At 43.6% G+C, this 18,044-nt stretch overlaps 1 protein-coding gene across 2 annotated transcripts in view; it reads left to right on the top strand.

Annotated features, from left to right (window-relative positions):
- LOC121585022 (hexokinase-2) overlaps positions 1–18,044 on the top strand; it is a 58,127-nt gene that overhangs the window by 34,205 nt on the left and 5,878 nt on the right. For both annotated transcript variants that reach the window (XM_041901341.1, XM_041901340.1), the window contains 8 exons: positions 2,725–2,886; positions 3,350–3,583; positions 5,795–6,099; positions 6,695–6,843; positions 6,955–7,074; positions 7,405–7,500; positions 8,764–8,863; positions 9,018–9,201. In XM_041901341.1, the coding sequence (XP_041757275.1) occupies positions 2,725–2,886; positions 3,350–3,583; positions 5,795–6,099; positions 6,695–6,843; positions 6,955–7,074; positions 7,405–7,500; positions 8,764–8,863; positions 9,018–9,201 (1,350 nt within the window). The remainder of the gene's footprint in view (positions 1–2,724; positions 2,887–3,349; positions 3,584–5,794; positions 6,100–6,694; positions 6,844–6,954; positions 7,075–7,404; positions 7,501–8,763; positions 8,864–9,017; positions 9,202–18,044) is intronic.

Raw genomic sequence — 18,044 nt, 5'->3', positions numbered from 1 at the left:
TGAGCTGTTAGAACATAGAAAGTACACCTCCTCTCTCCCTCCATTCCCCTCTCCCTCCTCTTCATCCTCCCTCCAATCATCTCCAACTCCTCATCCCTGCCTTCTGGTGCTGAGCCCTGACTCTCCCAATCACTTCCCTCGCTCTTGTCACGGACCTAGAGTAACAGAGGGGAGGGGGGGGGGGGAGCAGCAACAACAAATAGGATACTATTGTGGTCAGGAACCACTCTCTGTCCCTCTCTCCCTTCCTCTCTTTTTTTCCCTCAACTATACACATACTCTCTTCCTAATAATCACCTCTTAGGGGTTTCCATAATATCTTGTGTGGTAGAGTTACACGCCTCCCATTCCACTCACTCACAGTAAAAAGTATCATCATGATGTTATACAGCACTTTCAGTCAATCAATCAAAATTATTTTATGAAGCCCTTAGTGTCCAGATTGTTTCTCAGTTCATGGTGTACATATACAGTGGTGTGAAAAAGTGTTTGACCCCTTCCTGATTTGTTATTTGTTTGCACGTTTGTCACACTTAAATGTTTCAGATCATCAAACAAATGTAAATATTAGTCAAAGATAACAAGTAAACACAAAATGCAGTTTTGAAATGAAGGTTGTTATTATTAAGGGAAAACAAAATCCAAACCTACATGGCCCTGTGTGAAAAAGTGTTTGCCCCCCCCCCGTTATAACACAACTCAACTGTGGTTTATCACACCTGAGTTCAATTCCTCTAGCCACACCCAGGCCTGATTACTGCCACACCTGTTCTCAATCAAGGAATCACTTAAATAGGACCTGCCTGACAAAGTGAAGTAGACCAAAAGATCCTCAAAAGACATCATGCCGAGATCCAAAGAAATTCAGGAACAAATGAGAAAGAAAGTAATTGAGATCCATCAGTCTGAAAAAGGTTATAAAGCCATTTCTAAAGCTTTGGGACTCCAGCGAACCACAGTGAGGGCCATTATCCACAAATGGCGAAAACATGGAACAGTGGTGAACCTTCCCAGGAGTGGCCGGCCGACCAAAATTACCCCAAGAGCGCAGCGACGACTCACCCAAGAGGTCACAAAAGACCCAACAACAACATACAAAGAGCTGCAGGCCTCACTTGCCTCAGTTAAGGTCAGTGTTCATGACTCCACCATAAGAAAGAGACAAAAATGGCCTGCATGGCAGAGTTCCAAGACGAAAACCACTAATGAGCAAAAATAACATTAAGGCTAGTCTCATTTTTGCCAGAAAACATCTTGATGATCCCCAAGACCTTTGGGAAAATACTCTGTGGACTGACGAGACAAAAGTTGGAACTTTTTGGAAGGTGTGTGTCCCATTACATCTGGCGTAAAAGTAACACCGCATTTCAGAAAAAGAACGTCATACCAACAGTAAAATATGTTGGTGGTAGTGTAATGGTCTGGGCCTGTTTTGCTGCTTCAGGACCTGGAAGGCTTGCTGTGATAAATGGAACCATGAATTCTGCTGTCTACCAAAAAATCCTGAAGGAGAATGTCCGGCCATCTGTTCGTGACCTCAAGCTGAAGCGAACTTGGGTTCTGCAGCAGGACAATGATCCAAAACACACCAGCAAGTCCACCTCTGAATGGCTGAAGAAAAACAAAATGAAGACTTTGGAGTGGCCTAGTCAAAGTCCTGACCTGAATCCTATTGAGATGCTGTGGCATGACTTTAAAAAGGCAGTTCGTGCTCTCAAACCCTCCAATGTGGCTGAATTACAACGATGAGTGGGCCAAAATTCCTCCACAGCGCTGTAAAAGACTCATTGCAAGTTATCGCAAACACTTTATTGCAGTTGTTGCTGCTAAGGGTGGCCCAACCAGTTATTAGGCTGTATGGGGCAATCACTTTTTCACACCGGGCCATGTGGGTTTGGATTTTGTTTTCCCTTAATAATAACAACCTTCATTTCAAAACTGCATTTTGTGTTTATTTGTTATCTTTGACTAATATTTACATTTGTTTGATCTGAAACATTTAAATGTGACAAACATGCAAACAAATAAGAAATCAGGAAGGGGGCAAACACTTTTTCACACCACTGTATATGTCAGACTGATGGATAATCAGACAGGATAGAGCACACAAAAAGACGTTCATGGATGACCAGCAGGGTTAGCTGATCAGTTATGAAGCTGGGACAGTTTCCAAATTAATAGCATCGGTAGAAACAGGACAAAACAAGCAACTTGTTAGCTGGCTATGCAAACAAATATCACTGCAACTCAATATCATATGAGCTCCACTGTTCGGGCTTCTACCATAACACGACAGCTAAGATGTCAAATTTGAGGAAAACAATGCATATCTGTACCTAGCAAACATGACAAGCCATAACCTAAGCCCAACAGATAAACACAACATTTCCCTGATCTCCATTTCGGCAGCTAGTTAACTGATTGTCTGCATGGCTAGCTAGTGAAAGTGACAGCTGAGGTTGACACGCTGCGAGCGCAGGCCAAATTTACCACCAAACATATTTTCTGGCCAGACCAGCTAGCTAGCAAGCTATAGCAAGCAGCTTGGGCTGTTTCCATATGAATTACATCGGTAGAATCAATACTAAACAACCAACTAGTTAGCTGACTATATACAGCTAAACACCAACTATTTCCATGAGACAGAGCGCAATCATTGGAGCTCCACCACTGATGTGCTCGCCTGTACCAACCAAGTATGACAGGATTTGTGTGTGTGTGTAGGTTTGAGAAGATGATCAGTGGGATGTACATGGGGGAGCTGGTGCGTCTCATCCTGGTGAAGATGGCCAAGGAGGACCTGGTGTTCAAGGGTCACACCACTCCAGACCTCCTCACCACCGGACACTTCCAGACCAGCTTCGTCTCCGCCATCGAAAACGACAAGTCAGTAGTATGAGTGTGTGTACAATATATGTGTGAGACTGTGGGCCTATTTAATCAAAGTATAAAATAATAGATGACATGGAACTTTCTTTGACTCTGTCTTGTGTCTTGATATAACTTGGTTGATAATAATGAATATGATGATGCTGCTGATGATAATAATGAATATGATGCTGCTGCTGATGATGATGCTGCTGATAATGAAGATGATGCTGCTGCTGATGATAATGAATATGATGATGCTGCTGATGATAATGAATATGATGCTGCTGATGATGATAATTCATATGATGATGATGCTGCTGATGATAATGAATATGATGATGCTGCTGATGATGATAATGAATATGATGCTGCTGATGATGATGATGATGATGATGATGATGATGATGAGCAAGTACCAAACCTAATGTTATACTTTTTAAGCTGGTATGTAACTGAGGTGGTGGTTTCTTTCTGACAGAGACCAGGAGGGTCTGGTGAGTGCAGAGAAGGTGCTGAGGGGGCTGGGCCTGGACCCATCTGGGGAGGACTGCGTGGCCACTCAGAGGGTGTGTCAGGTGGTGTCGATGCGGGCCGCCCACCTGTGTGCTGCCACGCTAGTCTCTGTGTTGAGACAGATCAGAGACAACAAGGCTGCAGAGAGGCTGAGGACAACCATAGGAGTGGACGGCTCTGTCTACAAGAACCACCCACAGTGAGTGGAGCAGTCTTCGTGGACAAGTGTGTGTCGCGTGTGTTTTAGCCCAAGTGTGTGTGAGCTTTGAGATGTTCCCGCCAATTCAGAATAGAACAGATGAAGTGTTGCACTTGACATGGCACTTAACATATTTTACTAGACACTCAGGTAATCTACATCTTCTCTGTGACACACCACTCCGGGTTACTACTCACTGAAGTATAGAAGAAGTGCTCTTACTTCAATAGCATTAAAATGAACTAAACTAGAGTGCACAGTGTAATTACAGTGGAACTGACCCTCGGATCTCAAGTGCCAGTCAAGAATTTGGTTGGTTTTTCAGTTCACCCTGTTCTTCTACAGATGTTGGACTTTAATTTGATCACCCTGTTGTTCCAGGAAATTCCCTGCTGCAAACTTTTAGTGTATTAGTTTAAAAGGCTTTGTAATTTCCACTTAACTTGATTTCCCTTAACAAAAAATGTATCCATCCCTACAAAAATTTCCATTAATTATAATCCACACACTAATTCAGATTTCCTGTTGCTGCAGGGTTATTTTCCTGCTGTGAGAAACTGGTCAAATTAAGATCCTACGCCTTTATGTAAAATAAGACCTTCAAATCAAGTGCTACCATTTCCCTCCTCTCCTCTCTCCCTTGTGGACACACTGTAGATCTCAAGCAGAGCAAGGCTCAAATACACTACTACTCCAGTCCTTTCATCACATCGAAAATGAAATGCAATTGCAAAACATTTCATTCAAATGTATTCAGACCCAATTTGACACTCAATCTACAACTCCCTGAGTTTCACACCAGAGCCATGACTCACTGTGAAGTATAGGAATTTTCCTAGAATAAACTATACTGTCGTATCCTCACATGGTCTCTCCTATCATTGCTATGCGGATGACACTCAACTACTTTTCTCCTTCCCCCTTTCTGACACCCAGGGAGCGACACGCATCTCTGCGTGCCTGGCAAATATCTCAAATTGGATGTCGGCCCACCACCTCAAGCTCAACCTCAATAAGATGGAACTGCTCTTCCTCCCGGGGAAGGCCTGCCCGCTCAAATACCTCTCCATCACGGTTGACAACTCCACAGTGTCGCCCTCCCAGAGTGCAAAAAACCTTGGCGTGACCCTGGACAACACCCTGTCGTTCTCTGTAAACATCAAAGCAGTGACCCGCTCCTGCAGGTTCAGGCTCTACAACATCTGTAGAGTACGACCCTACCTCACACAGGAAGCGGCGCAGGTCCTAATCCAGGCACTTCTCTCCCGTCTGGACTACTGCAACTCACTGCTGGCTGGGCTCCTACCCCTACAGGAGGGTAGCTCCCGCTCAGCCCAGTCCAAGCTCTTCTCTGTCCTGGCACACCTGATGGTGGAACTAGCTTCCCCCTGAAGCTAGGACAGCAGAGTCCCTGCCCATTTTCCAAAATCATCTGAAACCCTACCTCTTCAAACAGTATTTTAAATAATCCTCCTCCTCACCTCCGTTAGTGAGCATTTCTCCTTTGCCAAGATAATCCAGGTGTGGCATATCAAGAAGCTGATTAAACAGCATGATCATTACACAGATGCACCTTGTGCTGGGGACAATAAAAGGCCACTCTAAAATGTGCAGTTTTGTCACACAACACAGTGTCACAGATGTCTCATGTTTTGAGGGAGTGTGCAATTGGCATGCTAACAGCAGGAATGTCCACCAGAGCTGTTGCCAGAGAATTGAATGTTCATTTCTCTACGTCGTTTTATAAAAATGTGGCACTGTCCAACCGGCCTCACAATCGCGTATGGCGTCATGTGGGCGAGCGGTTTGCTGATGTTCAACGTTGTGAACAGAGTACCCCATGGTGGGGTTATGGTATGTGCAGGCATAAACTACAGATAATTAACACAATTGCCTTTTTATCAATGGCAATTTGAATGCACAAAAATACTGTGACAAGATCCTGAGGCCTATTGTGAGGCCCTTTTTTTTAAAGGTATCTGTGACCAACAGCTGCATATCTGTGAGGGGAATTACAATGGAAATGACCCTTAAACCTCAAGTGCCAGTTAGTGACAGGACCAAGTAATGAATGGTTTATACATGCATGTATTCACTAATAAGAAACATGAATAAATTATATTTAATTTACGAACAGTTTACTGATAGCTAATAAAACTTTTAATAACATTTGTATATGCTTAAAGTAAAGTTGTGCCTCTCTTCGCCCAGGTTTGCGCGGCGGCTCCACAAGATGGTGCGGCGGCTGGTGCCAGACTGCGACGTACGTTTCCTGCGCTCAGAGGACGGCAGCGGGAAGGGCGCGGCCATGGTGACGGCGGTGGCGTACCGGCTGGCTACCCAGCATGCCGAGCGGCAGCGTATACTGGACACCCTGCGTCTGAGCCGGGAGCAGCTGCTGGAGGTGAAGTGCAGGATGGGAGAGGAGATTAACAGAGGCCTGGCCAAGGAGAGTCATGACCAGGCCACCGTCAAGATGCTGCCCACCTACGTCCGCTCCACCCCCGACGGCACAGGTAAGGTCAGGAGAGAAGGGGGAGAGAAGAGGAAGGGGTGGTATCTGCGGGAGAATCTCAATTGCATTTCCTTGTGTCCTCTCGCCTCCTCAAAAACCATTGGATTAGAAGGTTAGAGGGGAGGGAGATGGGAGGAGTATGTGTGTCTGGGAGGAGATAGAGCCATAAGATGTTAATTGAAGGGTACCCACCATGGGCCTTGATAATCCTTGAAAGTTTTAGGATTTTAGAAAGGCCTTGATTGAACATCCTGGAAAATAGACAATGTCCTTGGCAGGACTATAGCAGGAGACTGAGGAGTAGGAAGCCTTAAGCTGTTACATGTAGTTAAGAATTTACCAAATCAATACACCAATTCTACAGTCCAGCTGTACCTAGGATTTGTATGTGTGGGTGGTCAGCCAGCAATCAGAGGGTTACCGGTTGGAAATTCAGGGCTGACAAAAAGTCTGCCAGGATGTGAACACCTACTGCCGTTGTGTCCTTAAACAAGGCACATAATCCCCAAACTATAAGTATAATATTAAAACATGTAGGAGTGTTATCGTGCTTGCTTAGCTACTCTCCTCATTGTCTGACTCATTGAACTTATCAGAGCATGGTGACTTCTTGGCCCTGGACCTGGGTGGGACCAACTTCCGAGTTCTGCTGGTGCGCGTGCGGGGAGGGAAGAGACGCAGCGTGGAGATGCACAACAAGATCTACGCCATCCCCCAGGAGGCTATGCAGGGCACTGGAGAGGAGGTAAACCGTAAATGTCCGTCTCGATGGACAATAAAGTTGTGTTATAGGTAGAGCACACAGTCCCACTGCATTGGTCATTTGACAACTCTCTGTCTGTCTGTTCTCTGTCAGCTGTTTGACCACATAGTGCACTGCATCGCTGACTTCCTGGAGTACATGGGTATGAAAGGAGCTTCCTTGCCCCTCGGCTTCACCTTCTCCTTCCCCTGCCATCAGAACAAACTGGACCAGGTAACAAAGCAAACACGCACACACAAAACTCAATGCATTTACATAGTTTTTGTATGGATTGAACCAGTGCTGAACCTCTCAGACAAAACGTTGAAAACACTTGAACAGTCAACGTGCTCTGTCTGCACCTGTTCATTGAAAGGGCAAAGCTAGGAAGGACAAGTGTTGACAGGAGTGGGTGAAGTGCATCACATGGTCTATTCACACATTCTATAGGCGCCTGTAGCCTGCGATCCTGACATAGCATAGACTAACCAACACTCTGCTCAGGACCAGGTAAATATGCCCATCCCCCGCCCTCCTAATGTGATGTCCATTCCTCCTCCTCAGGGTATCCTGATAAAGTGGACCAAGGGTTTCAAAGCTACCGGCTGCGAGGGAGAGGATGTTGTGTGTCTACTGAAGGATGCTATCCACCGCAGAGAGGTTAGAGGTCACACCCACCCACTGGGCTTAGTCACAATCCGACACTGCCCAGAATCAAAACGCTGTTACATATTACAGTACCTGTAGGATGTCAAATCCTTTAAAAATTGGATATGATACCATGAAAGTACACCAACCGTAACCTTTTTGGAATTTCATATTAAAGTATACCAATCTCAAATCTGAAATCCTTTGGTTATGAAAAGGGTTCCATGTTATAATAAGAATAATCTCTGTGGGCTATACTCGGCCTTGTCTCAGGATTGTAAGTTGGTGGTTGAGGATATCCCTCTAGTGGTGCGGGGGCTGTGCTTTGGCAGAGTGGGTGGGGTTATATCCTTCCTGTTTGGCCCTGTCCGGGGGTTTCTTCGGATGGGGCCACAGTGTCTCCGGACCGCTCCTGTCTCAGCCTCCAGTATTTATGCTGCAGTAGTTTATGTGTCGGGGGGCTGGGGTTAGTTGGTTATACCTGGAGTACTTCTCCTGTCTTATCCAGTGTCCTGTGTGAATTTAAGTATGCTCTCTCTAATTCTCTCGTTCTCTCTTTCTCTCTGAGAACCTGAGCCCCTAGGACCATACGTCAGGACTACCGGGCATGATGACACCTTGCTGTCCCCAGTCCGCCTGGCCTTGCTGCTATTCCAGTTTCAACTGTTCTGCCTGCGGTTACGAAACCCCTACCTGTCCCAGACCTGCTGTTTTCAACTCTTAATGATCGGCTATGAAAAGCCAACTGAGAGACCTGAGCCCTAGGACCATATGTCGGGACTACCGGCCGTGGTGACTCCTTGCTGTCCCCAGTCCGCCTGGCCTTGCTGCTATTCCAGTTTCAACTGTTCTGCCTGCGGTTATGGAACCCCTACCTGTCCCAGACCTGCTGTTTTCAACTCTTAATGATCGGCTATGAAAAGCCAACTGAGATTTATTCCTGATTATTATTTGACCATGCTTGTCACTTATGAACATTTTTGAACATCTTGGCATGGTTCTGTTATAATCTTCACCCGGCACAGCCAGAAGAGGACTGGCCACCCCTCATAGCCTGGTTCCTCTCTAGGTTTCTTCCTAGGTTTTCGCCTTTCTAGGGAGTTTTTCCTAGCCACCGTGCTTCTACACCTGCATTACTAGCTGTTTGGGGTTTTAGGCTGGGTTTCTGTACAGCACTTCGAGATATTAGCTGATGTAAGAAGGGCTATATAAAATAAATATGATTGATTGATTGATGTTAGTGATCCGTAAGTCCTTGTGTTGATGTTTTTGTAGGAGTTTGACCTGGACGTGGTTGCCGTGGTGAATGACACGGTGGGCACCATGATGACCTGTGGCTACGAAGACCCACTGTGTGAGGTGGGCCTCATCGTAGGTGAGTCTCCGATAGCCTACTGTATGTGCCTTCTGGACCACAAGCACAGGCTGTAAGAAATCAACAACTGCCTTCCTTTTATTTAAGTAAGTGTCTGTCGCTCTCTCTTTCACACACATACACACACTCACTCACACATTTCCCGTCACTCCAGGTACTGGCACCAATGCCTGCTACATGGAGGAAATGCAGAATGTGGAGCTGGTGGAGGGGGACGAGGGGAGGATGTGTGTTAACATGGAGTGGGGGGGCTTTGGGGACCACGGGGAGCTGGACGACTTCAGCACAGACTTCGACAGAGCCGTGGACGACTGCTCCACCAACCCTGGCAAACAGAGGTAGGCTATTACTGTTTGTTTACAATTGGAAAGAAAGAAAGAAAGAACACCTTTAGGTGGGGTGCTGATTTAAATTAAATCTCTCCTTCCTGTGGATCTATTGGACTGTTTGTTAAAGTTGATGTATGTATCTTTGGAGGCTGGGATTAGGGTTGCAAAGGGAGGGTATATTAATGGAAACTTTCTAATTGTACCAGTATACCAGTATGTAATCTATCACAGGACATCTAGTGGCCCGTTAGTGTACTTCAGATTATCACAGGTGTCTAATTATCTCTGGCCCTCTGTGTGGCCTTATCACATGTAAAATCTATTAAATAAGATGATTTTAAAACAAAAAAATAGAATGACAAAGCTGTAAAATATTATTCTAAATATAAACCATCAATTTAGTGAATTCCATTGGTGTTTAATATGAGGGTTTTAGCATGAAATATCCTTTATTTACACACTTTTTAAATGTATTTTACTATGTCAATGTATTTGTTAATGTTTTGGAGTTAAACTGGTGGCAGTTGTGAAACTAATAAATAGTTGGAAGAGTTGCAGAGTTAATAGAAAAGAATGACATTGTTGATTTATTTTTTATTATTAATTATGCTATTTTCTCGAACATATGGGCTATTTACTAGAAAACCATGGACAATATGGACAGAGATATAAGAAATCAATAATACATTGAACAAAAATATAAATACAACATGTAAAGTGTTGGTCCCATGTTTCATGAGCTGAAATAATAATAATAATAGATCCCAGAAATATTTCATACACACAAAAAGCTTATTTCTCTCAATTTTTGTGTACAAATTTGTTTACATCCCTTTTAGTGCGCATTTCCAGAAAAAATGCACATTGAGCTCACAGAAAACCCCAGAAAGATTAACCAATTGAACCAACATTGGTCAATTTTCTTGTTTAAGAATGAAAAAATTACCTAAATTATCGATGGCAATTTGAATGCACAGAGATACCATGACAAGATCCTGAGGCCCATTGTCGTGCCATTCATCTGTAGCCATCACCTCATGTTTCAGCATGATAATGCACGGCCCCATGTCGTAAGGATCTGTACACAATTCCTGGAAACTGAAAATGTCTCAGTTCTATGGCCTGCATACCCACCAAACATATGTCACCCATTGAGCTTGTTTGGGATGCTCTGGATCGACGCGTAGGACAGCATGTTCCAGTTCCCACCAATATCCAGCAACCTCGCACAGCTATTGAAGAGGAGTGGGACAACATTCCACAGGCCACAATCAACAGCCTGATCGACTCTATGCGAAGAAGATGTGTCCTGCTGCATGAGGCAATTGGTGGTCAAACCAGATACTGACTGGTTTTCTGATCCACGCCCCTACCTTTTTTTAAAGGTATATGTGACCAACAGATGCATATCTGGTTTCTCAAATGACTGCCTCGCCTGGTTCACCAACTACTTCTCAGATAGTTCATTGTGTCAAATCGGAGGGCCTGTTGTCTGGACCTATGGCAGTGTCTATGGGGGTGCCATAGGGTTCAATTCTTGGGCCAACTCTTTTCTCCGTGTATATCAATGATGTCGCTCTTGCTGCTGGTGACTCTCAGATCCACCTCTACACAGACGACACCATTTTGTATACAACTGGCCCTTCATTGGACACTGTGTTAACAAACCTCCAAACGAGCTTCAATACCATACAACACTCCTTCCGTAGCCTCCAACTGCTCTTAAACACTAGTAAAACTAAATGCATGCTCTTCAATCGAACGCTGCTGGCACCCGCCCACCCGACTAGAATCACTACTCTCGACGGGTCTGACCTAGAGTATGTGGACAACTACAAATACCTAGGTGTCTGGTTAGACTGTAAACTCTCCTTCCAGACTCACATTAAGCATCTCCAATCCAAAGTGAAATCTAGACTCAGCTTCCTATTTCGCAACAAAGCCTCCTTCACTCATGCCGCCAAACATGCCCTCGTAAAACTGACTATCCTACCGATCCTTGACTTCGGCGATGTCATTTACAAAATAGCCTCCAACACTCTACTCAGCAAATTGGATGTAGTCTATCACAGTGCCATCCGTTGTCACCAAAGCCCCATATACTACCCACCACTGTGACCTGTACGCTCTTGTTGGCTGGTCCTCACTACATATTCGTCGCCAAACCCACTGGCTCCAGGCCATCTATAAATCACTGCTAGGCAAATCTCTGCCTTATCTTAGCTCATTGGTCACCATAGCAACACCCACCCTTAGTATGCGCTCCAGCAGGTATATCTCACTGGTCATCCCCAAACCCAACACCTCCTTTGGCCGCCATTCCTTCCAGTTATCTGCTGCCAATGACTGGAACGAACTGCAAAAATCTCTGAAGCTGGAGACTCTTATCTCCCTCACTAACTTTAAGCATCTGTTGTCAGAGCACCTTACCGATCACTGCACCTGTACACAGCCCTTCTGAAATTAGCCCACTCAACTACCTCATCCCCATGTTATTTATTTTGCTCATTTGCACCCCAGTATCTCTATTTGCACATAATCTCTTGCACATCTAGCATTCCAGTGTTAATACTAATTGTAATTATTTTGCACTATGGCCTATTTATTGCCTTACCTCCATAACTTGCTACATTTGCACACACTGTATATACATTTTCTGTGGTATTTTTGACTTTATGTTTTGTTTTACCCCATATGTAACTCTGTTGTTTTTATCGCACTGCTTTGCTTTATCTTGGCCAGGTCGCAGTTGTCAATGAGAACTTGTTCTCAACTGGCTTACCTGGTTAAATATATATATATTTTTTAATCTGTATTCTCAGTCATGTGAAATCCATAGATTAGGGCCTAATGAATTTATTTAAATTGACTGATTTTCTTTTATGAGCTGTAACTCAGTAAAGTCTTTGAAATTGTTGCATGTTGCGTTTATATTTTTGTTCTCTCTGTGTGTGTGTGTGTGTGCAGTGCATTCGGAAAGTATTGACCCCTTTACTTTTTCCACATTTTGTTACGTTACAGCCTTATTCTAAAATGGATTAAATTGTTTTTTCCCCCCTCATCAATCTACACACAATACCCCATAATGACAAAGCAAAAACAGGTTTTTAGAATGTTTTGCAAATCTATTAAAAATAAAAAACTGAAATATCAGTTTTCAGACACTTTACTTAGTACTTTGTTGAAACACCTTCAGCAACGATTACAGCCTCGAGTCTTCTTGGGTATGATGCTACAGTGGGGAAAAAAAGTATTTAGTCAGCCACCAATTGTGCAAGTTCTCCCACTTAAAAAGATGAGAGAGGCCTGTAATTTTCATCATAGGTACACGTCAACTATGACAGACAAATTGAGATTATTTTTTTCAGAAAATCACATTGTAGGATTTTTTTATGAATTTATTTGCAAATTATGGTGGAAAATAAGTATTTCGTCACCTACAAACAAGCAAGACTTCTGGCTCTCACAGACCTGTAACTTCTTCTTTAAGAGGCTCCTCTGTCATCCACTTGTTACCTGTATTAATGGCACCTGTTTGAACTTGTTATCAGTATAAAAGACACCTGTCCACAACCTCAAACAGTCACACTCCAAACTCCACTATGGCCAAGACCAAAGAGCTGTCAAAGGACACCAGAAACAAAATTGTAGACCTGCACCAGGCTGGGAAGACTGAATCTACAATAGGTAAGCAGCTTGGTTTGAAGAAATCAACTGTGGGAGCAATTATTAGGAAATGGAAGACATACAAGACCACTGATAATCTCCCTCGATCTGGGGCTCCACGCAAGATCTCACCCCGTGGGGTCAAATTGATCACAAGAACGGTGAGCAAAAATCCCAGAACCACACGGGGGGACCTAGTGAATGACCTGCAGAGAGCTGGGACCAAAGTAACAAAGCCTACCATCAGTAACACACTACGCCGCCAGGGACTCAAATCATGCAGTGCCAGATGTGTCCCCCTGCTTAAGCCAGTACATGTCCAGGCCCGTCTGAAGTTTGCTAGAGTGCATTTGGATGATCCAGAAGAGGATTGGGAGAATGTCATATTGTCAGATGAAACCAAAATAGAAATTTTTGGTAAAAACTCAACTCAACTCGTCGTGTTTGGAGGACAAAGAATGCTGAGTTGCATCCAAAGAACACCATACCTACTGTGAAGCATGGGGGTGGAAACATCATGCTTTGGGGCTGTTTTTCTGCAAAGGGACCAGGACAACTGATCCGTGTAAAGGAAAGAATGAATGGGGCAATGTATCGTGAGATTTTGAGTGAAAACCTCCTTCCATCAGCAAGGGCATTGAAGATGAAACGTGGCTGGGTCTTTCAGCATGACAATGATCCCAAACACACCGCCGGGCAACGAAGGAGTGGCTTCGTAAGAAGCATTTCAAGGTCCTGGAGTGGCCTAGCCAGTCTCCAGATCTCAACCCCATAGAAAATCTTTGGAGGGGAGTTGAAAGTCTGTGTTGCCCAGCGACAGCCCCAAAACATCACTGCTCTAGAGGAGATCTGCATGGAGGAATGGGCCAAAATACCAGCAACAGTGTGTGAAAACCTTGTGAAGACTTACAGAAAACGTTTGACCTGTGTCATTTCCAACAAAGGGTATATAACAAAGTATTGAGAAACTTTTGTTATTGACCAAATACTTATTTTCCACCATAATTTGCAAATAAATTCATTAAAAATCCTACAATGTGATTTTCTGGATTTTTTTTCTTCTCATTTTGTCTGTCATAGTTGACGTGTACCTATGATGAAAATTACAGGCCTCTCTCATCTTTTTAAGTGGGAGAACTTGCACAATTGGTGGCTGACTAAATACTTTTCCCCCCACTGTATAAGCTTGGCACACCTGTATTTGGGGAGTTTCTCCCATTCTTCTCTGCAGATCCTCTCAAGCTCTGTCAGGTTGGATGGTTGGATGGGGAGCGTCGCTGCACAGCTATTTTCAGGTTTCGCCAGAGATGTTCGATTGGGTTCAAGTCCGGGCTCTGGCTGGGCCACTCGAAGACATTGAGACTTGTCCTGAAGCCACTCCTGCGTTGTCTTGGCTGTGCGCTTAGGTTCGTTGCCTCAGTCTGAGGTCCTGAGCACTCTGGAGCAGGTTTTCATCAAGGATCTCTGTACTTTGCTCTGTTCATCTTTCCTTCGACCCTGACTAGTCTCCCAGTCCCTGCCGCTGAAAAACTATGGATGGTGCCAGGTTTCCTCCAGACGTGGCGCTTGGCATTCAGGCCAAAGAGGTCAATCTTGGTTTCATCAGACCAGAGTATCTTGTTTCTCATGGTCTGAGAGTCCTTTAGGTGCCTTTTGGCAAACTCCAAGTGGGCTGTCATGTGCCTTTTATTGAGGAGTGGCTTCCGTCTGGCCACTCTAAAAACCTGTTTTCGCTTTGTCATCATGGGGTATTGTGTGTAGATTGAGGAAAAAAATATATGTAATCAATTTTAGTATAACGCTGTAACGTAACAATATGTGGAAAAGGGGAAGGGGTCTAAATACTTTCCGAATGCGCTGTGTTTGTGTATGTATGTGTACATTTTAGAATAATAGTGAAGACATCAAAACTATGAAATAGCACATTTGGAATCATGTAGTAACCAAAAAAGTGTTAAAGAAATCAAAATATATTCTATATTTGAGATTCTTCAAATAGCCACCCTTTTACCTTGCTGACAGCTTTGCACACTCTTGGCTTTCTGTCAACCATCTTCATGAAGTAGTCACCTGGAATGCATTTCAATTAACAGGTGTGCCGTTTTAAAAGTTAATTTGTGGAATTTCTTTCCTTCTTAATTCGTTTGAGCCAGTCAGTTGTGTTGTGACAAGATGGGGGGCTGTACAGAAGATAGCCCTATTTGGTAAAAGACCAAGTCCATATTATGGCAAGAACAGCTCAAATAAGCAAAGAGAAACGACAGTCCATCATTACTTTAAGACATGAAGGTCAGTCAATCTGGAAGATTTCAAGAACTTTTAACGTTTCTTCAAGTGCAGTCGCAAAAACCATCAAGCGCTTTGATGAAACTGGCTCTCATGAGGACCGGAATGGAATGGAAGACCCAGATTTAACTCTGCTGCAGAGGATAAGTTCATTAGAGTTCCCAGGCTCAGAAATTGCAGCCCAAATAAATGCTTCACAGAGTTCAAGTAACAGACACATCTCAACATCAACTGTTCAGAGGAGACTGTGTGAATCAGGCCTTCATGGTCAAATTGCTGCAAAGAAACCACTATTAAAGGACACCAATAATAATAAGAGACTTGCTTGGGCCAAGAAACACGAGCAATGGACATTAGACCGGTGGAAATCTGTCCTTTGGTCTGATGAGTCCAAATGTGAGATTTTTGGTTCCAACCGCCATGTCTTTGTGAGACTCGTGTGGGTGAACGGATGATCTCCGCATGTGTATTTCCCACCGGAAAGCATGGAGGAGGAGGTGTTATGGTGTGGGGGTGCTTTGCTGGTGACACTGTCTGTGATTTATTTAGAATTCAAGGCACATTTAACCAGCATGGCTACCACAGCATTCTGCAGCGATACGCCATCCCATCTGGTTTGGGCTTAGTGGGACTATCATTTGTTTTTCAACATGACAATGACCCAACACACCTCCAGGCTGTGTAAGGACTAGGTGAAAAATCTGTCGATGTGCCCTTAAGCAAGGCACTTAACCCTAATTGCTCCTGTAAGTCGCTCTGGATAAGAGCGTCTGCTAAATGACTAAAATGTAAACATGTAAATGTAAGGGCTATTTGTCCAAGAAGGAGAGTGATTGAGTGCTGCATCAGATGACCTGGCCTCCACAATTCCCCGACCTCAACCAAATTGAGATGGTTTGGGATGAGTCGGACGGCAGAGTGAAGGAAAAGCAGCCAACAAGTGCTCAGCATATGTGGGAACTCCTTCAAGACTGTTGGAAAAGCATTCCAGGTTAAGCTGGTTGAGAGAATGCCAAGAGTGTCAAAGCTGTCATCATGGCAAAGGGTGGCTATTTGAAGAATCTCAAATAAAAAATATATTTTGATTTGTTTAACACTTTTTTGGTTACTACATGATTCCATGTGTTATTTCATAGTTTTGATGTCTTCACTATTATTCTAGAATGTATAAAATAGTAAAAATAAAGAAAAACCCTTGAATGAGTAGGTGTTATAAAACTTTTGACCATGTATGTATGTATGTATGTATGTATGTATGTATGTATGTATGTATGTATGTATGTATGTATGTATGTATGTATGTATGTATGTATGTATGTATGTATGTATGTATGTATGTATGTATGTATGTATGTATGTATGTATGTATGTATGTATGTATGTATGTATGTATGTATGTATGTATGTATGTATGTATGTATGTATGTATGTATGTATGTATGTATGTACAGTGGGGGAAAAAAGTATTTAGTCAGCCACCAATTGTGGAAGTTCTCCCACTTAAAAAGATGAGAGAGGCCTGTAATTTTCATCATACGTACACGTCAACTATGACAGACAAATTTAGAAAAAAAAATCCAGAATATCACATTGTAGGACTTTTAATGAATTTATTTGCAAATTATGGTGGAAAATAAGTATTTGGTCACCTACAAACAAGCAATATTTCTGGCTCTCACATACCTGTAACTTCTTATTTAAGAGGCTCCTCTGTCCTCCACTCTTTACCTGTATTAATGGCACCTGTTTGAACTTATTATCAGTATAAAAGACACCTGTCCACAACCTCAAACAGTCACACTCCAAACTCCACTATGGCCAAGACCAAAGAGCCGTCAAAGGACACCAGAAACAAAATTGTAGACCTGCACCAGGCTGGGAAGACTGAATCTTCAATAGGTAAGCAGCTTGGTTTGAAGAAATCAACTGTGGGAGCAATTATTAGGAAATGGAAGACATACAAGACCACTGATAATCTCCCTCGATCTGGGGCTCCACGCAAGATCTCACACCGTGGGGTCAAAATGATCAAAAGAACGGTGAGCAAAAATCACAGAACCACACGGGGGGACCTAGTGAATGACCTGCAGAGAGCTGGGACCAAAGTAACAAAGCCTACCATCAGTAACACACTACGCCGCCAGGGACTCAAATTCTGCAGTGCCAGACGTGTCCCCCTGCTTAAGCCAGTACATGTCCAGGCCCGTCTGAAGTTTGCTAGAGTGCATTTGGATGATCCAGAAGAGGATTGGGAGAATGTCATATGGTCAGATGAAACCAAAATAGAACTTTTTGGTAAAAACTCAACTTGTCGTGTTTGGAGGACAAAGAATGCTGAGTTGCATCCAAAGAACACCATACCTACTGTGAAGCATGGGGGTGGAAACATCATGCTTTGGGGCTGTTTTTTCTGCAAAGGGACCAGGACGACTGATCCGTGTAAAGGAAAGAATGAATGGGGCCATGTATCATGAGATTTTGAGTGAAAACCTCCTTCCATCAGCAAGGGCATTGAAGATTAAACGTGGCTGGGTCTTTCAGCATGACAATGATCCCAAACACACCACACGGGCAACGAAGGAGTGGCTTCGTAAGAAGCATTTCAAGGTCCTGGAGTGGCCTAGCCAGTCTCCAGATCTCAACCCCATAGAAAATCTTTGGAGGGAGTTGAAAGTCTGTGTTGCCCAGCGACAGCCCCAAAACATCACTGCTCTATAGGAGATCTGCATGGAGGAATGGGCCAAAATACCAGCAACAGTGTGTGAAAACCTTGTGAAGACTTACAGAAAACGTTTGACCTGTGTCATTGCCAACAAAGGGTATATAACAAAGTATTGAGAAACTTTTGTTACTGACCAAATACATATTTTCCACCATAATTTGCAAATAAATTCATGAAA

The sequence above is a fragment of the Coregonus clupeaformis genome, chromosome 16 (genome assembly GCF_020615455.1).
Source record: "Coregonus clupeaformis isolate EN_2021a chromosome 16, ASM2061545v1, whole genome shotgun sequence".
NCBI lineage: Eukaryota > Metazoa > Chordata > Actinopteri > Salmoniformes > Salmonidae > Coregonus > Coregonus clupeaformis.
The sequence above is the reverse complement of the archived record's forward strand: the minus strand, read 5'-3'. Positions and strand labels throughout refer to the sequence as shown.